At 26.6% G+C, this 21,787-nt stretch overlaps 2 protein-coding genes across 3 annotated transcripts in view; one reads left to right on the top strand and one right to left on the bottom strand.

The window, feature by feature from the left end:
* Positions 1-11,125, bottom strand: part of LOC111639962 (transcription factor SUM-1-like) — a 42,769-nt gene extending 31,644 nt beyond the window's left edge. The window contains exon 1 of the mRNA XM_023385944.1: positions 11,052-11,125. The gene's annotated coding sequence lies outside the window, so the exon portion shown is untranslated. The remainder of the gene's footprint in view (positions 1-11,051) is intronic.
* The window catches only part of LOC111639963 (neurotrophin-3-like), a 52,449-nt gene continuing 32,271 nt past the window's right edge, over positions 1,610-21,787 (top strand). Inside the window, exon 1 of one of the 2 annotated variants that reach the window (XM_023385946.1) lies at positions 1,610-2,083. Coding sequence is in view for 1 of the 2 variants with exons in the window: in XM_023385945.1 (XP_023241713.1) it covers positions 10,225-10,236 (12 nt within the window). In the remaining variant the exon portion in view is untranslated. Of the gene's footprint in view, positions 2,084-10,166; positions 10,237-21,787 lie in introns of those variants that run through there. The other variant, XM_023385945.1, reaches the window with a different exon arrangement.

Raw genomic sequence — 21,787 nt, 5'->3', positions numbered from 1 at the left:
TAGACTATTTTCTAAATCTTTCATAATTTCTGATTTCTGTAGAAAGAGTATTCTACAATTGAAATTTCTTAGAAAAGATATTTCGTTATAGGCCTAAAGTTTTCTAACCTCGTATCGTACTGTACACTTTAAGTTGTGTTATTACTTTTCTGTACTGTTTATGTAATATCGATCAATAATTAATTTTTGTTACTAGCTTAATATCGCTATTCATTAGTATTTATATAGGCCGATACATAAACATTTAACTTACCGTACACCAATAAACTTAATTAGTATAAATTAATCTAGAAAAAAGTAAGTATTTAAATTGAAAAAATTAAGTTTATCGTAAAATGTTGGGGTTTAAAAGATTTAGAAATGGCAGTTTCTACATTTAATCTATAAAAAGTTACTCTAGTTATTAAGCTGTTCTTGGAATAAAGTTACGTAATATATAACTGCTAGTGAATATACAATTCGTTCGGCAACTATTCGATATAATTTTATCGTGGATTATCCCTAAGAAGCTGAATAATTCATGCGACTTCTATAAGATTTGGTAGGATATATCCATTTACGATAAAATATACTTAAAGAAATTTAACCTTTTTAATTTAAATTTTTCGGGTTTTGAACGAGTTTGGATTCCGCATTGACAAGTTAAGATTGTATGTTTATTACAGACTTTATTGTGTTAGAAATTTCTTAATTTGGTTAACTGTTAATTTGTTTATAAAGTTATAAACTGAAATTAACTTTCAGAACATTTAGTTGGTCAAATAAACTTATAAAAAATCTATAAAAAATTTACAAACAAACATATATTAAGTTTCGATTTTACTTTACATTCTGTATTTATTCTTGATATATTTAATTTTAACTGATAACCAAATTTCGAAATTTCTCTTTAGAGAACAATATAATGGCAGTAATTATTAGACTTTATAGCAACAAATATAACTTTTTTTCTTTATATTTAAGGAGTGGACTAATCATCAATCAGAATAGACAGACAGAATTTCATTCCTTACATTAAAAAAGAGGGAGAAAGTAAATACCCGTCATCATTTCAAAATTCCACACATTTATCATTTTTATATTTCCAAAACAAACCTAAATATTTCATCATTTTAATTTCTTAATTATTTTTTTTACATTCAAGATAAACGCTATTCCTTACAAAGAAATGTTGAAGGATTTTTATTTTTGTGAAGAAGTAAAATAATTTAATTGATAAGTTTAATTGATGCCTTAAAATGTATACATTGCATTTATACATACATAACTTTTAATGTTATATTTTAGTTTATATTTAAAACATATTATGTTTAACAAATGTAGAGCGAAATTAATTTAAGTTCTTCAATATGTCAGCTCGAAAAAATTTTGTTAAATCGATGATAATCTTAAACATAAGTGTAGGTTATTTTGAGATGAAATTAACAGCATATTAAGGTTAAATATCGTTTCGAAGGCATTTAGTACACATTGTTTGGAATTTGAGCGATTAAAACTCGTTAATTTATGAAGTATTTTCGAAAATTGCATCCAAAGGAGAATACTCACCTTTCTGTTTCGGAGATCCGAAAAATATTTTGGTTTTGTGATCTTTAAGATGTTACAGTCTCTTATCCGGGTCTATAAAGTAATTCGGTGACGAGCTAAAGTGATTTCGGTAGCAATAAACCCAGCATGACCAAAGGATGAGATTGCAGAGGATGGCATGATTGCTTCGACTCGGGATTGACATCAATGTGAGGTCTTCCGACCAGGGGGAAGGAGCGAAGATCTTTTTGGCAGATTTTGTGACAACCGAGTATCCATTCCTGTTGAACTTTACCGTGCGCATGCGTTAAAGTCAGCAAGAACTATTACAGGGATAGAGTTTCACCTTTAAAGTTTCCCTTCTTCCCCATGCCCTCGACATCCGTTGGAGGGCAGCAGATGGGAACTAACTAATTGAACGATCAAATCACCTCTGACCTAAAGAATGAATAATTTAAGTATTCTTTTTACATTATTATTTGGCAGGTGAACGGTTTTAGTAGCAAATGTCGGCCTGGCCATTTTGTGGCATGAAAATGCGCACGTTGGCGTTTAGGTATGTCATTCATTCGATACCCACGATTATTTATTAGTCGATATCCCAAAGAAGGACGAAACGTGACACTGAATGGACGAATAAATTGTGAAATATAATAATTTGGCTTTTTTATAGCTTACTTTCTTTATCACTCGATAGTTTATAATGGTTTTATACAAAAATCAAAATACTTTCGTTGTAAGCGGACGTCGGTAATATTAACAGAGTTTGAATTAATTTCGAAATTTCAATATAAAATTAGATAATTTAAATAAAATATCGATTTTTAATTACATAAATTTCTACATCCCAATTTTAACTGATTTCAATATTTATTGCAAAAATGTATGAGAATTTTTATATTTAGTTAATTCTTTTTAGACGCAAGTCTAGAAAATATTAAGTTTTCACTTAACTACCACATTTATAAGTAAATTAATTAAAACCGTTTATTTTTTAAATGAATTCTACATATAATTATAACAAATATTATTAAGTAAACTATTTTAAATTAATCTTACCCAATAAAAAACGTCGTTTTGGACGAATCCAATAGCCAAGTGTAGACGTAGAAAGGTCGAGGAGAAACTTTATTCTTAGTTAAATCGATGCATGTCTAATTCATTACTTACACTCCCAATAAGAGGTTCGCGACGGTAGAAAAACACAAATTGTATATGTAACAAAATATTATAACCGATACTTCTATCTCTTCCCTTCTGTAGTTATTCTCCTTCTTATCCAATTAACGTTCGTAATGATAATTTAACTGACACTAAACAAATAAATTTCAAGTGTTAAACCGACCAATAAAAATAATCGCCACTCGATCGTCACTTAGCCAATCGGAGTTATCCATACGAATCAAATTTCGCATAGTCGATGGAAAGTATTAAGCTTTATGGGAGTAATAAAAAAATTAATTAGGAAAATAAAAAGAAAAATGAAATATGGAAAGTCTGATTTTGCACATGGAAAAAGCATTTTCGAAATTACATTGTAAATAATACTTATAAGAGAATTTAAAAGTTTGGAAGTATTTTCGACCCGACCGTCGTAAATGTCGATCGTCCTATTTTGTGACCCGAAGGTCGAAGGTCGCCTCTCGGTCGATCGCCATTAAATCCGAGAACGACGGTGAGAATCCGTGGGATTTTTCGATAATCGTCCATCCACGTACGGACCGTCTACTCGGAAAAACATAGTCGGAGGTGGGATGTGGAGGAGGAGAATCGATTTCCGGTATCGATTCCGATTCTGCGGTTTCGATGTGAATAAGATCAAGGTCCGAGAATAGAGGGAAGCGGCGAGTAACACGTGTCCCCAATGACATCACTTCGATTAGTATAGTGTATCGGGTCATTTCCGCCTTAAAAAGATCGGAACGTACCGAATTCGGACGGACCAGAGAGGTCCTTTTTGTTTTTGAAATTAGCGCTGATGATGCATAAACATATGGAGCTGACGGTTGACTCATTTATTAATGAGAAGTCTTTCTTCCCTGAATTCACACACGTTTCTCGGCAGGAAGTGACTTTGATTCTTTTGCATTTTTGATTCTTAACTACAGTCTTTTATGAGATCGGATGTTTTAGTCAACTCGACCATTTATATTTTTGATGAAGACCGTATCCTCGACTTTATCTAATTTCTTCATTCATCCTACTTATCCTCTGTTTAACTTTTGCCTTCGACCTTCTCTGGTTATTTTGTTTAAAATAACGAATTCTCGTTTTATTTATTTTTTTCTCATGGTATTTGTCCATTTATCAAGTAGAGCTAATTCTCTTGCATCTTGCACAAATAAATTCTTACTTTATTTTTAAAAATATATTTATTTATTTAAATCTAGTAGCAAACAGATATTCGAATATAAAATATCTGTTTCTTTGGTAGCAAATAATTACTAAATGAAGAATATTACAATATTACGTTTTTATTACATAAATTACTGTTTATTAGGAAATACTTTACACCGAAGTTAAATCTGTATAAAAGTTATTTATTCTTAATAATAGATTGACTTACATTAGAATCTAAAGAAATCAGAGCAATACATGTGCCATTTTAGTCCTTAGAATTAATAAAAATGTGCCAAAACATATAGCATGAAAATTTTCCTCTTCCTTTTTTTTTCAATGATAACTTTTAAATTGTCAAATTGATCAGAATTCTTAATTGAAGTGATATAAAATATATTATTGCGAATTCAATATACTTTTTCAGAATAATTTTAATACTGTTTAATTTTCAAATAAAGAAAGATCATCGAATTTTCTTTCGTTTAAGGTAAAACTTTATAACGTTTAAAGGGTTTGAATTTATTTTTGAAATTTTTAATGATTCATACTTACGTTTTTGATTATTAATAGCGTAAAAATTATAAATTACATTTAAAAATCGATATCGAAACAGTACTGTACATAATTGGAATAACTAAATATGGTAGTACTGTATTACTAAAACTGTAATGTAAGTAAATAAACTTTCGATTGTTTTCATCATTATTTAATTTTATTTAATAAGCATAAAGTTGCTGTTTTAAATTTTTAAATAAATAATGATTAAAATATTCGGAGAATTTACTTACTCGATGAAGACTGAGCCTATTTCTGAACTCACTTTTTCGTGAAATGGACTTGGAGAAACGAAATATCAGGCCTCATTTTCATCTTAATAAATTTAAAATAGTCTCGTCTGTCCTACATCATAAATATTTGTTTCTTTGTGAAACACAATTATAACACAGAGTATTAATAATTTTTGATAACGTTAAGAAATTATTTTAGAATTAATGTAAATAAATAAAGAAGATATAATAAGATTTTATTTGTACTTTGGAAGATGTTTAAACAGATCTAATTTGCAAAATAAATTAACAACCTTTTCCAAAGCTATATTTTTGTATTACATTTTCATCGGGCTAAATAAAATTGAATTTTCGTTAAAACTGTTTTCTAAGTAAAAGTTTTCAACGTTTTAAAATAATATTTGGGCGTATATAAAATAATTGTCAAAGTATCATAGGCAACAGTAAAAATTTCGCAATGTATAAAATGTCGCAAGCTCTTACGAGTTTTTCTTTAACTTATAAAAAGTCATTTATTGTACAAATATCATAAGTGACTTTTATATTGTAATTTGGCATGAATTCTCTAAAGGAACAATTAATCTACGAATATATGTCAGGAGCTGTGTCGGAAACTTTTAAAAGGTACAGACTGATATATACTGGTCGGGGACAAAGAATCAGTTACATCTCATTACCTACATAAAGCTTTAATTCGAAAAAAACACTGAATATTACGAACGAAAACTTTTGGCATAGAACTTTTCCGGCAGAAAATTGCAGGGGCGAATTCACGCCTACGAAAGTCCCTGCAATTTTCAACATACCAAAGTATTTTTGTCCTAAAGTGTAAAACTGAAAGATGGAAGTACTAATAAAATATCCAAGATTCAACATTTTTTTCTTTTTCTCTTTTTTTTCTTTTGGATGGCTGATGTGGGCGAGAGAAAATTTCGTAGCGGATGCAACTCTCCAACTCTGAATTTTATCATATAGACCTATACTTTGTATTTATAGATTAAACAAATTATTTTATTTTGGAATTATCCATCTTGATTACAAAAAAGAAGTAAACATATTCTTAATTTCTCTAGCATCTCGCCGGATAATCCGTATTTTTTATTTATTTATTTTTTTTTATAAAAGCATAGACTATCCTAAAATCGAATCGAAATAGTAATGATTATCGAGGTAAGTCTCGATCGATTAAAATTTTTTTTCGTCTTAATAAAGACGAAGATCATTCGTTCTCGATTTAAGTTTAAATTTAATTTAAAATATATCTTATTAAAAATAATTTAAAAATTAAATATTGAGTTTAACATTTTATAGATTTATTCTAAGGATCACAATTAGTAAACTATTAAAGACTGATTAAAAAAAGTTAAATCTAGGTTCAATTTTTTTTCATCAATCTTTGGTACTAAAATCTATGATTTAATAATCAGTTAAAAATAGAAGTGACTTTACTCAAAGTACACATTTAATTGTATGTACTGTACAGTACTGTACAGAATTATTTTCTATACAAACATGAAATCGGCACTATTATACAGAGTATTTTTACATTTCTTATTAATGTAACAGATGGATTATTCAGTAGTTCTTTACTTCACATTTATTTCTGCCTTGCAAATTTTGTTACGCATTTCTTATTTAATAATTTTGTTTTTATTTTATTATAAAAACACTAAAAATCCGATGTGTGGCTTTCTGGACGTATACTTAAGTTTTTATGCTAATTTAAAATATATAATATATTATTTAGTTATAAAAATATTTACACAAAATATATATTTATTTAATAGATTAATTAAGCTGCAATTCTGTATGATTCAGTATGTATAGATACTTTTTGTCATTCGAAAAATGTCTGTATTTTAGTAACATTTTAATTATCCTAATTTATAACATAAATAATTATTATATTCGAAAAATTCCTTCTAAATTCATTTATATTTTTAAGATTTTGCTTTGAAAAAAAAAATGAAGAAATTAAACGATTTGCAGAAGTTTTGGGTATAATCTGACTACAGAAAAATACCTCGAAATAAGGAAACTGTGTACGTTATTATGTTTAACGTTCGAATTAATGTATAAGTATAGATTAAAGTTTTCCCAGATGAACTTTATAAAACCAAGTTTCAATTTAGGTTAATTGATGTTCGTGTGCAAACTTAGCATCCAATGTCAATTGAAGAATTTATATCTAGCTTTATCGAAATTATTTACAAAAAAAAATCTTAGAATAAGGATGTAAATAAAAATAAAATAAATAATAGTTAATTACAGAAAAAAATGTGATGTGATATTTAGTTTGAGTTTATTAATTTTATTGGCACTTCAGACTGCGATGACTTACGTTTTATTTTTAATACTGGCCCAAACGAAAAGTAGTTGATGGTTCCCTCGATTTATTTTGCATTATCGCGAATCTCTTTGTAAACTATATCATATACGGATGACCTATAAAAACATTTTTAGAAATGAATAATTCAAATTCTACGACGAATTTTGATATTTTTATTTAGAATTAATTTAGGGAAATGAACATTTCCAGATTCCTTAAAATCGATGGCTACCGCAATCGTTAACAAATGCAAAAATCTAAAATAATTACGAATAAATCCTATGTAATTAATAGAAAATATCCACAAATCTACTACATTTTCGATAAATTTTGTTTTCTTAATCTAATGATATTATGTATTTAGATTTGCATGGGCGTAGGTCGATCTTATAAATAGGTTTTGTAAGTTTGAGACTCGTAAATTCGCTCTGTTTATTTTTATTTAGACATTTAGACTTATTAACTCTCCCAAATATCCAATATTAGTTACTATCGTTTGTCACTCAGTTTAATTATAATCGCGAATATTCCAGATTTGTTGGCATCCCCTCCCCGAAGTGTAAGCCAGGATGCCAACAAATCTCATACCGCCACTCTCTTCATCTTTCTTTTGTATAGCAACGAAAACAATTTAGTAAATTTAGCCTCGTGTCTGGCCCACTAAATTTATTATTTATCATCATTAATTTGACGTATCGTTCGCGTTTATATGACAAAAATGCTTTCTCTAAACGTTCTCAATGAATAAAATAGATTTTGTTAGCATATTTTTTTTTACTACCAATACGTTTACACGAGTTCTTTAACTGGTAATTTGTGTAAGAAAATGTGTTTTAATCGAGTTTCTCGTATTTCGAGTTGTAACAATGATATTTATTTTTAAAATTAAATTAAATAAGCTCTTACTAATATGAGGAGTTATAATTACGTCCAAAATTCATACTTGTAATTAATGCAGAATTGTTGAAGTAGAACGTTACTTTAACATAATATATAAAAGAGAAAAATGATTTTAAAACGTAAATAATGACATCAAATTCTCTATTATATACGAGACCGAGATACGATGACGAATTTATTAAAGTGACGACTTCAGATTTTTTCTTTGATAAATTTATTTTCGGTAGAAGTCATTTATAAATTCGCGCGTGCTATTATAAGTAGAATTATTTAGTCACGGTATTTTCTAATAAAATACTGTAACCGAATAAATTTCTTCGCTAATTTTTTAAATCGAAGATGTAGTGTACACAGACGACCACGACTGTTATTATTTGCTACGGATATAACTTATTATATATCAGCAATATCTTGGTATCAAATCTGAAATAAATGACATATAAGGAGTCGTATCTTACTTGATATTTTCCTATTATTTTTGAAATTAATTTTCGAACTCAAATAATTTAATTTTGATATATCGTAAGTGAAAATATCTTAGCGTAGGTTAGTAAATTGCATATGAAGTATGTTAGTAAGTTGAATTCAAAAAAATGAATTATCTTCATTTAATTATTATAGAAATTCCTATTTATATCAGATAAAAAAATGAATATTTTTTGATATTTTAGCATCGTAGTGCCAGACATTTAGTCTCTGAAACGAACCAGATTTGTTATTTTTAATTAGGCAATCTGTAACTTAACGTTAAAATATATATATTATTTCGGTTGTCTTTTATTTCTGGTATTAATTATCGTTTCGTAGGTGGATAAATTTTAGAATTTTTAAAAATAAAAATTTCGGCCGTCGGTACCTTTCCTTACATTTCGTATCTACGTATTCGAATAGTTAAAGGAAATAAGTTTGCGCGTGTTTAAATTAATAATGAAATAAAATTGGCATAAATTCAGAAGATGATCAAGAGTCTGGTTAAGCTCAGTATAGAATGGCGTGTTTAGAATTCCTCGGAAAATACTTCAAAGAATAAACTATCCAAAGAATTTCATTTGATGCCAAATTTCTCGGAAGACAAATTCTTGTTTACATAAAAGAGATTTAATATTTTTCGACAATTAGTTCTTTCATCTAAACGGGTGAAGAGGAAAAAGTTCGCATTTCGAATTCGAATCTCGTAAATAACTTTAAGGATTATAGTTCTTTTTAAATTCGAAAGATGGCACCGCCGGGGTTACAACATAAATAGTAAAAAAAGAAGAGGGTAAAATTGATGTTTGAGAATGACATCTACAAAAGAAAAAAATGAAGAGTCGGAAAAAAAGACACATGGGAAGTAAACACTCGACATACCACTACCATAATATAAAAAAGAAAGGCAATTTTAAGTCGGAAGAGACCGTATTTAGGTTGTTGCGAGACAGCCAGTTGCGAGTTGTGATTTTTTAACTATCGAATGATTGGTGAGGATGACATTCTCTAAATGGTTGACACGACTATGTGTTTGACCAGGAATAGTTTTAACTGGGGAAAAACTCTTTATTAACGATATCTGTCTCGTTTTCTGAAATTTCGCAAAAAATTCTCGATAAAAACGTCATCTCGGTTTTATCTTTAGGAATGGATTATAAATAGGCTAATTTTTCTCCCACTGACATTTTTTATGATTTACAGCAGGCGGAAAGTTCTACCTCCTATATTTTTCAAATAATTTTGTGTCGCATTTTTCTCTTTCACTTTATGGGATAATTTAGTCTACAGTTTCGTTGAAAAACCGCTAAAAATGTCTTTAATTAAGACCGGTTCGTCACTTATTACACTTGAATTATTTTTGTCTTTTTCAATAATACGATAAAATATTTAAAATTGGTTGATATGCTACAACGTCCTGATATAAGTTTATAAGTTAATCTTTTATATTCTAAATCTTTAATTTTTTATTCAATATTTTTAATTAGAAAATAATTTTTTAATCAGTTGATAAGTATGAAAGAAACAAAATTAATGAGGATTTTTGTTTGTATTTTTAATTTACTTTCCTAGGCGAAANGATTCAACATTTTTTTCTTTTTCTCTTTTTTTTCTTTTGGATGGCTGATGTGGGCGAGAGAAAATTTCGTAGCGGATGCAACTCTCCAACTCTGAATTTTATCATATAGACCTATACTTTGTATTTATAGATTAAACAAATTATTTTATTTTGGAATCATCCATCTTGATTACAAAAAAGAAGTAAACATATTCTTAATTTCTCTAGCATCTCGCCGGATAATCCGTATTTTTTATTTATTTATTTTTTTTTTATAAAAGCATAGACTATCCTAAAATCGAATCGAAATAGTAATGATTAGCGAGGTAAGTCTCGATCGATTAAAATTTTTTTTCGTCTTAATAAAGACGAAGATCATTCGTTCTCGATTTAAGTTTAAATTTAATTTAAAATATATCTTATTAAAAATAATTTAAAAATTAAATATTGATTTTAACATTTTATAGATTTATTCTAAGGATCACAATTAGTAAACTATTAAAGACTGATTAAAAAAAGTTAAATCTAGGTTCAATTTTTTTTCATCAATCTTTGGTACTAAAATCTATGATTTAATAATCAGTTAAAAATAGAAGTGACTTTACTCAAAGTACACATTTAATTGTATGTACTGTACAGTACTGTACAGAATTATTTTCTATACAAACATGAAATCGGCACTATTATACAGAGTATTTTTACATTTCTTATTAATGTAACAGATGGATTATTCAGTAGTTCTTTACTTCACATTTATTTCTGCCTTGCAAATTTTGTTACGCATTTCTTNAATAGTTAAAAAAGAAGAAGGGAAAAGTATTTTAGAAATTAAAGGAGGCGTTTTAATTAATTTATTAATATATTATATTACTAATATGCCGTTTTAAGTTTTAAAGGATGAAATATGTAAATACGGTGAGTCCTCGTTTTAACGGATTCCTATTTAACGACTTCGGATTTAACAGATAAAATTTCTATCCTATAAGAAAAACACAACTTTTTAAAATTTGCGAATAGAGTATGCTGAAAGATTGAATCATTCAAGTATGAATTATTTCATATTATTTTCATAATATATCATTTTAATTTATCCGATACATTTTAAGTTCGTTAAATTAATGTATGCTTTGAGAATACATACGATTTAATGGATTTTCGGCAATAGCAGATACTCCTTTCTTCAATTATTCCTTTAACTATACTTGTACTATAGTATGAATTATTATAACTGATTAGTTTGTTAGTCACTTTTGCGTACTAAATTAAAATAAAATATAATAATTGTAAAATTTGATTAAATTTAGTAGTAAAAGTATAAGTAATATTAAGTTACGTTTAAATTATTCTTGATAATAAAAATAACTGATTATCATTTAGAAGAGAATAGAATTTATCCACCGAAATTAATTAAATCGGAATTAATAATTTCGAAGATAAACTTTTGAAAAGTATTTGATTCGGTCACAGAATTATGATTTTTATTTATTTATTTAATTATTTCAATGCTAGTATCGAATTTGTTATAGAAATTAAAAGTTATAATAGATTTTTTGCTGTTTATGTCCTGGAGAATTTATTATTAAGCAGAATTTAAAATTTAAAAATGAAGTGCAACTCAAATTCATTTTTATTATAATTTACTGAATACAACTTTGGAATTAAGCAAAATAAAATTTTACATTTTTAGTGTATTATATTCTTTAGTTTGTCGTTTTTATTTGTACGGAACGAGAGTTACTCGTGAGAATATCTGGCGACACATTTTATATGGGAAGTTGGAAAGCAAACTCTGGACGGTCATTCATTCCCCGGCATCCAGGGAATGGGTTTTTTTAAATCTTGCGGAAAAAAGAAATCTTCGGTAATAAAAAAAACGAATTAACTTACCGCAAAACATAGCCTAAATACTCTCATTTGTTTTAAATGACTTTCGTTTTGAACAGCTGCATTTTTGGGTTTAGGAAAAATCAAATTCTAAACTTTTTAGAATACATTTCACTTAACAAATGTAATCATTTTTCCATTGCATTCGTCAGTTGTAGTGAAATTAATACTGATCTCTGTATCAGTTAAAGTAATTATTTAATTACAAAATACGCTAACTGATCGATATAATAATTTAATATTACTGTATATAAATGGTGACTTAATTTTATATTGTCTAAAATATTTCTATATTTAATTGTTTTAAATTTGTATTAAACCTATTTAAATAAATGTTTCATCAAAGACATTAGATAAAAGCATGAAAGATCGCTCGATTTTCTATAAAATCGACATCATTTTTTACGTCATGTGAATGCAAAAGCGAAAGAATGACGTCAAACAGACGTAAGAAAGTACTCTATCTTGTAAGAGTTAAACAAATGATAAATCTGTACGATTTTTTAAATCCAATATATGTTATCTGTCTTACGCAATCTATAAATATCGATTAATTTATAAACGTAGCAAGACTTCAATGTGAAAGTTTTTCGCCGTTTCGTAAAATATTTTAAAATTCAATATTAGAAAAGTATTCAATATTTCTGTAATGTCAAATTATATTGGAATATTCTATACAATCCCGAAATAAAGTAAAACGCAAATAAATTTGCTCTGGTTTATAGGAATTTTCTGGTTTTTTGGTTAAAGTTCTTCGTAAAGGCCTATTATTTTTCGTTATAAAATATAGCCGGTTGTAAATCTATAATAGAAGAAAAAACAGTAGATATTAAAAGTGTTTTATCACTGTGAACGGGAAGTGGCATATGGTGAACTTGAATGTAACCTTCGTGATGAAACGTATTCTTTTACGATTTGCAACAGGAAAGAAAGAAAAAAGAAAAAATGATCTCACAGTATATAGTCCGGAGATTCACTTCACATTAGAATAGCATCACATTTGAAAAAGTTCCTTTATTTAAGGCTTGTAATAAAATTTTAAATTAAATATTTATCATTTATCATTAATTTTCTACTTTTATTCATAAATAAATCAAAGTAGATATTTAAGATTTTATAACAAACTTTTTAAATTAGGTTTTACGTTAATTAAAAATTATGGCCGTTCTACTTTTGAAACCAGGTTAGAATTTTTACGGGTCGACTTATTACCTCAAATTCTTGAGTTAAACTAATCATTCTAGGTTAGTTATTTAATATTAGTAATATTATTTCATTCGAAGGAATGAATTCGTAAGTTTGCACTTTACCGAAAAAGGAACTAGTTCACGAATTTGTTTTCTAGTTATTTTACTACATTTGCACGTTATGTAAAGTTAAATTACGTAATCTATGCGCAAAGTCACGATTTTAAAGAAACTAAACAAAGTTCTTAACGAAGCTAAACACATAAATTCTCTTCCTTAATCGGAAATAACGAAAAAAAAATATATATATATATTTAAATTTAATATTATAATACAATTATTTTGATTATGGCAATCCTTGCGAATCATCTCTTTGAAATGTGTAACTGTGACATATTTAGTCTACAGTTAAATTTGTTTTTAAATTTTTGAATAAAACTTTTAATATTAACATTAATATTAATTAATAAAATTTTATATTTTATTAATCAATACTTTAATATTAAAAGTCTTAAAATGTTTTTTTTTTGTTTTATCGTTTTTCTTTTCTAAATTATCTTTGACTTCGAAATCGTAAACGTATCTAGAACGTAAATGATATTTTGTTGATGTTCTAATATTAATTAGAAAGAAAATATTCGAAACTTTCATTTAAAAATAATAGGAAGTATGAGACATAAATCAAACATTTGAATTAGTTCAACTGAAAATAAATTATATAGTAGCTTATAATTGCGTTTTATAAATATTGCATATTGTTTTACAAGTTCATTTGATTTTTATTATAAATTAAAAAATATATCAATTCTACGAAATATATAATTTAAATCAAATTTAAGTGCTCGAAAAATTAAAGGGTAAACTAATTAATATAGACTACATTTAAATTCAATTTACGACTAATGAAACAAAATTCGATTAACCATAATTTTTCATTAAATATTAATCATATTAAAACTGATTAAAGAACTATCTAATTCATTGTTACATTTAATTCAAGTTGAGATTGTCGAATCGAAAAGCATTTATGACCACATACAATTTTTTAATTATTTGTTCGACTGCATTTATTAATAATATCCGGAATTAATGCTAAAAACTAAGGATGGTCATAAATTAATTTAAAAATAACGTGTTAATAAAATAATATTTCTATTTTTCTATTTCGATATATTTTCTATCAGAGCCCAAATATTCCAAATAACCTATTTGAAAACACAGTTTTATATAAAAAATTTTCGAAACAGATTTTGATAGTTTAATATTAGATTTCTCGTTATATTTATATATTTTGCTACAAATGTAAAATCTTTCATTCGATTTTCTTTAAATAGAATGAAATATAGATAAGAATTTCATTGATTTTTATCACTATAAAGACAAAACTTTTTCTCTTCTCTAAATGTTAGCGATGTAATAATGCATTTCTGCCATAGTGAAAAGAAATATTAATTAATTAGTCATTAATTTAGCATTGAATGTTCGAAACTGTAAACTCATTCATTCATTTCTAATAGATCGATCTAGAAAGAATGAAATTAAAATAATAATAATAATAATAACTTTTTTTGACCGAAGTTAAACATATTTTGAGTACCGCGATTTTTAAAATGATAAATTGTCGATATAAAAACGCATGAATGCTATAAAACATATTTATTATCGTTAATAAATAGCGTAAAATTCATATTCGATTGTAATTCACCGAGAAACAGTAATTCATAAATTCGTATATAATTTTCATAAGAACAAAGAAATACACTTCGCTCAAATTGTTTTTGTTGCTTTAAACTTTAATACCGATATTATGAGATTTTACCGGTTAAATTGTATTTTAGTACTTGTATTATCGGATCTTTTATTAATCGATAATGACAGCTTTTCGATATCTTTCTTATCACATTTTACGTAATAAATATCAAAAGTCCAATTATATAGCCTATAGACGTATATAAGCCTATATAAAATTAAATGAAAATGCCAAAATTAGTCAGATACATAATTCTTCTTCCAGACAGAAACTCTTGAAATCATAATGATTGAACCGATTTAATTCAAATTTACATTTATTCTCGTGACCTGACAATTTATTCGAAGTCGTCTCTTTTTTTTAAAGTAATATAAATAATATAAAATTATAGTATGACCTAATTTTACTACTCGTAGTATAATAATTAATTCAAAATTATATGCTTGTATTATGAAAATTTTGAAGTGTACTATCGTGCCACTTTAAAATTTGAAGTAATAATACTATGGTATAATTAGAAGAGTCGCGGTTTTAAAGTCTTAAATGAATAAAATATATTTTAAAAGACATTGTACACGTATTAACAACAATTCATATTTATTATTTTTCAGAAATCTTTTTACTTTTATATAGAAAAACTGGTTTTTGTTACAGAATGATATATTAGTGGCAACGAGAGGTTCCTTATTCAAATATTCTGTTTAAAAATTATTAAAACGTAATTGCGGGAAATCTTAAATACTAAAAAAATTTCAAAGTTCATATTTGGTAACTTGAAGAATAATTTTAAAAAATGCGAAAGTATACTTTTATAGTTTAGTAATTTGAAAAGCCGATTCTTTTTTTAAATCTCTAATCTCTAAGAGCGTTCAGAATAATTCTTTAATGGACTAACCATTTTAAGAAGACCGAAGAAACTTCACATTTTTATTTATTTATTTTTCAAATTTTATTTTATTTTGAAAAATTCTCAATATTGTAAAGAAATTATTTGAAAGGTGAAAAATTGTGTGAAGTTTATGTTACCAGAAATTGCCCAGAACTTACTTATCTGTATCAATTCTGTTATTAATCGATTATTATAATAATGAATAATGCTATTAATTGCTTAAGCAAGAGCATTTCACAAATGCATTTTATTTTTTGTTTATTTCAATAAAGTTGCGTTCTTCTCTTTGAAAAAGTGTTTAATTTAATAAATCTCGCCTTAATTAATTAATAAAATTATTTATTGCTGAGATAAACTATTTTATATTAGAATCGTTTTTATTTAACATTTAGATTATAAATTATAATATTTTAAGAAAAGTGATTCTTAAATGCATTTAATTATTTACTCTTTTGAAGGATTTTTATAGAATTTAAACAGACTCGAAAACTGCAGTGACTCGCAATTCTGTAATTTTCATACCTATTTATATTAAAATTTACGTTGTAAAGTCGGAATTCATTTTGGTCTAACGAAAAAATAAACTATGCAAATTTAATTACTATAATTAAGTAATAAATGCTTTATTAAATTGATATTTCGTAAAAGATCAACTTAAAAGTAGGTGCCGACAAATTTAATTCTGTTGTCAAAAGGTTGCATTAAAAACAATATTCCACATACTGTAACTTCGATAACGTACAAAAATTATACTTTTTATATTAGTTTGTTTATTTTTTTCGTTACGTAATTAGAGGGTGTTGTCGATCCTGACAAATTCGAGTAATCGAAACACCCGAATTAGAGGATATTATGTTTGGGCTTATAGTCTGCATATCCTATAAGATATACGCTGCATGCTGTAGGCTTAAACAGCAAGCTTCAGAAAAAACAAGGTATAACGTTATTTTAAATACATCTAAAGAGAATAAAATTTAAACCCGAAGCAAAAATAATATAGCGATTTTCAAAAGCTAAAACAAAAATTATCATTTTTATTTATCAGGCAATTATTTTTAGTCTAGATGAAAATATTTGTGTAGGAAAGTTGGAATAAACAAAGCCGATAGGCTACTTGCCGAAATTTAAGTTACTAATTTAGAATGTAAATTATCTCATTATTATTATTATTATTTGTTAAAAGATATTTCTTTAAGGCGTAGGCCTATATTATGTTTAATCCGTATTTAATTTGTTTAATTTTTAATTAATTTATTTTATTATTCTCTATTACAATCATCTTATAAATAATAAACACATAAAATTAATCGTAAACAATAACAAATCATTTTATTATTTGTTATTAATTGAAACAGTTACGTAATAGTTGAGATGAAATTCGTAAAATAGGATTTTAAAAATATTACTCTTATAGTACGGGGAATAAGCGATTTTAAAATTATTTTCATCCGAATAGTAGAACTATTTCTTATTATATTAAAGTGTAGGATTATCAAAACGTTTCCGATTAAATAACAAATTATTATTAATATTAGCCGCGTGGAGTTCTAACAATTAACTGGAAAATGTATATCGGGAGAGAATAAAAGAGACGTTATAAGCCACAAGCAATAGAGAGAGGTACCCGTGTCATTCTTCAAACGTCCTCTAAAACGAAGTGAGAGAAACTAGACATACGTCAACGGTTCTACTTCATTATTTACAATAATAAATCCAATCGATTTACTTTAACCATTGAAATAATTCAATCAACGACGGGAAGAAAGAAAATAAACTGCTCCGACCTATAGACTGGATGAAGGAAGTGCCATAAGAACGAGACCGACTCGTCCCGACTTTCTACAAAAAATCTAAAGAATATCTCTACTTTTATCTCTTATTCTATTTTAAAAAAGGAAAGAATATCTCGTATATCGATTGTCATAAAAGCTAATAGACATTTTTTTCTGTAATATCTTTTTTAACTTTTTTTTTTAAAACTACCAAGCCTTAATAAAAAATAGGTTTTTATTTAATATATTTCAATAATTTATATTTTATTCGCTATTTTAACGAAATTCGCGAACGTATTTATAACAAAGCGTGTTTAGTTACGAAACGATAATTCGAACATTTCATATACATAGAATAATAATTTAAATCAAATTTAAGTGCTCGAAAAATTAAAGNAAAGTAATAATTTTATTACACGTAATTAAATAATCAAAATAATATAATTTTATTATAATAAACTCTATGTTAAATGTAAACATAAACGTCGGTTTAATTATAACTCGTTTTTTTATATTTAATTTTTAAATTCATTTTTTTTCTCGCGTCGTTATTTTATATTATTATATTTAAAGCTTCTCGACAGATGGCGGTAGCGATCGACGTTTTAATCTTTTTCCTCCCTTCTCTTCCTCTGAGCAACAAAAAACTTTCTATCCTATAAATAAATTTTAAATTTATTAAACAAAATTAAATAAATGTTAAATAAAATATTAATAAATATTACATTTATTTATTTGGTTTCATATTTTTTTAATAGATAAAAGGTGAATTTACATTGTCATTTTTATTTCTTCTATTAAAATAAAAATTACACGCTTAAAAGTAGGCAAAATACAAAAATTTAGTCGGTGATATACTCTTATATTGTAAACTTATATAATTTATATACAGTATTTCGTTGCAATAAATAAGACAGGTATAATAATCTTACGCTGTACAAATTTTGAAATAGAAATAAAGATTTTTATGATGTTTGAAAGAACGTTTGGAAACCAATATATATTTTATTCCTTTATAAACGATTCGGGTCGAATCGGGTATTTAGAAAGATGCAAGTCAGCTTCGATTTATTAAAAAAAATGATCACGAAAACCTGTTGAAAGTATTCATTTTTATAACAGTTCATATTACTATTCCGTTCCTATTTCTTTTTATTAACAACTTCTTTTAATTTAGTAAAATAAATAATTAAATTCATTTTGTTACGACTAAAACTTCTTTAATACAATAGAAATATTATTATTATGCTGATTTTATTTTGATATTAACTTAAATTTAAATACAAACCTACAATCGTTCTTCTTGATTAATTGAAACGTATTTACTTTAAAGATTTACATCCGAATGGATCAGAATATTATTTTGATTGTTTTACTTTCGCTGCATTTTCGGAATCATAATTTGCTGAATAAATTTGTAAATACATAATAAAAAGAATGTATTAGTCATTAATCGTTACGCTTTGATAATTTGTAATGAAAATTCTTACAAAACATATCATTAAAACACCGAAAATTTTTTAAAAATTATGCTTTTCTTATTATTATTTTGCTAAAATTCTACCAATTACCAATTTTTAAACTTATTATATTTTCGCATATAAAATAATTTATGTTGTTTTTAATTTTTTAGAAATTTTCTCAGTAAAAAGAGTCAAAATTTTCTAAAAATTATGAAATAATTAACCGAATTTCTGACTCATTATTTAGAATTGATGCTAATTTTATGTTTGATTGTAAAATTGAAGTAATTATTATGATTTCTTTAATATGTATTTGATTATGGAACTTTACCTTTTTTTATTTTATTTAAAACATTTTAAATCTATTTAAGCGCAATATTTTCGAAAGCGTTTTATCTTACGGGTGAGGAGAGGGGCACGTGAGATGGACACGGAAGAAGGGTTTTTCTTTCTAAATATTGTTAGATCATATTTTCTAAAATCAGATTTCGTCGAGAACCAGTTTGTTCTACGCGCTATAAATCGCGTTAATGAATGGAAAGTAGGCGAAACTAAATGCCAAATCAAATGTTATTGTAAATGAAATCGTCGTTACATTATTTAAATCTCCATATTTTGGCAAAATATTAAAATAGTGCTCTAATTACCGTTACCGACTAAATCTGGTCGAAACTGGTATGACATATAAAACGTACAGTACATTACTATACGTTACGTGTAACTTATTTTTCTATATATGACTTTAATAAATTCTACCAAATAATGTAAGAATACAGTTAAAACTCGATTTAGCGCCATAATTTGTTTGCATCTGACGTTAACATATTAAACCGAAGACCAAATAATGACATTTACGTACTGAAGTCCTATGATTTGGTGGTAATAATTTCGTTTGCACTTTGAAATCTTACATTTAGTAATTTGCAGGTACCAAAGAATTTTCTAAATTTAAAAGGAAATTATTAGCAGATATTGGTTGAGCTATTTAGAAGATCGCTACATCGAGATTTGATTGCAATTAACTCATTTAAATATATAACTTTTAAACATTTCGATTCAAAATATTTACATAAATCAAATAAGAAAGGATAAACATCAAAAACACTGTATAAAAATTCAATTATTAAGAGGTAAGTCGATAAATTACATTTTAAAAAACGAGTTATTTTAATCTATAATGTTTTTTCCAATGTTTTCTTAACTTTATTAAAATCTTGAATGCGTAAAATTAAATTGTATATAACCCTCCAAGGTTTGCTTAACAAACATCATCTACTAAATAAAAATATACAAATGCTTCTTACCGAAAAGAAAATAATTATTTTTACTTGTTGCAAAGTTTGTTTCTTCGACTTTTTAAAATTCGAATCATTAAAAATTGTTAAAAATTGTTTTGTTGCGTTCGCTGAACCGTTTCCATTTCTATGAGTTATTGTTATATTTACACGAAAATATTTTTCATAACGATGTATTTATTTCAATATTTTTGCTTAAAAATAGAAATAAATAAATAAATAGAATTGCATTCCTAAGAAGCTTTTAACCTACAAAATGAGACGTCGAATATAAATATATATATATATTTTTTTATTTTTAGAAATTAGAAATATAAAAGGTTTATATTCGGTAAGAAAAGAGGACTTAAAAGAATATTTATATATTCTACAAATCGAGCGATAACGAGTTTTAATTGCGTGGATTATGTGGACGGGGTTTTAGTGTCAATGATATAATAAAGATATTTTGACGTTCATAAACGCATCAGAACACGCTCCGGGCCTGTAATAGATCCGGTTAATTGGATATTTATCAAAATAGCTATCGGGATGTTATACGATTATCGGTCGGGAAAATTGATCCCCCCCGTTTGCTCGAAACGAATCCCCTCAAATTTACAAAGCGTTCCGATTTTAGTTAAGTATGGTAAAGATTTTTCTTTTCGACCGTCGAAGAACAAATTGAATCAAAAGCGAAAATGTCCTCTTAATTAAATCTTGTCGACTTAATTAGACAACGTCGAATGGAGAAACTCTTAATGACTTTCGCTTGGCGCCAATTACGGAAAAGCCTCACTTTGTTTCCTTTCTTAATAACCTTTTATGAAGGAGTCAATAAGAGATATTTCTTAATTAATCGGAATTAACCGCGTGGATGATACGAAAGGACAGAACGGACCGAGACGATTCGCTTTCTACAATAAAAGCAAGTATAGAAATGCACGCTTTGGATAGGGGATGAAAAGCGGCCTCTACCACCGATCCTTTTGTACCTTCATATAAACTGCGCCTGCTCTATTATGAAAATGTAGGTGGGTCGTATAAGCGGTTAGGTATCGGGCGATACTAGTAGTCGACGCGCTCTTTGTTTCAGGTAAGCTGACGCGACATTCTTCGCGTCGTCGCGTCCGTACCTTCGCTCTCGACACTAAACTGGCTTCGCGCGACGTCTGCCTTTAACCCCTTTTCCTTACAATTAAATGGATAGATGGATAGTATCGCGTACTTATTTCGACAAAGTTAAGTTTTAGTACGCTCCGTAAATTATTATCGAATTTTATCGATTTGAAAATATTTAAGTAAATAAATAATGTATTTTAAAGTTAACATTTTACTGTATTTGTTAATTATTTTCAGTCGTTGAAATAATTGGATATTTTTTTTATTAATATAGATTTTAGTCAATCCTGACGTAAATTTAATATAAAAAGTTTTGCATATTTTTAATGTTTTTATAAATTTGTATTTAAAGTATTCGATTATAATACTTTAAATACAAATTTATAAAATAATAAATATATTAAAAAATACAAATATTTTCAAAGAAATAAGCGATCATATTCGAATTTATTAAAGTATGCAAATAATCCAAATTAAGAAAATGACGAAGGGAAAAAAATGAAAAAATTTTAAAGCGAAATTATAATAAACTTAAT

This window comes from Centruroides sculpturatus, unplaced genomic scaffold (assembly GCF_000671375.1).
Source record: "Centruroides sculpturatus isolate CEXI.00-Female unplaced genomic scaffold, Cexi_2.0 scaffold1172, whole genome shotgun sequence".
Taxonomy (NCBI): Eukaryota; Metazoa; Arthropoda; class Arachnida; order Scorpiones; family Buthidae; genus Centruroides; species Centruroides sculpturatus.
This window is presented reverse-complemented; position numbering and strand designations above follow the sequence as displayed.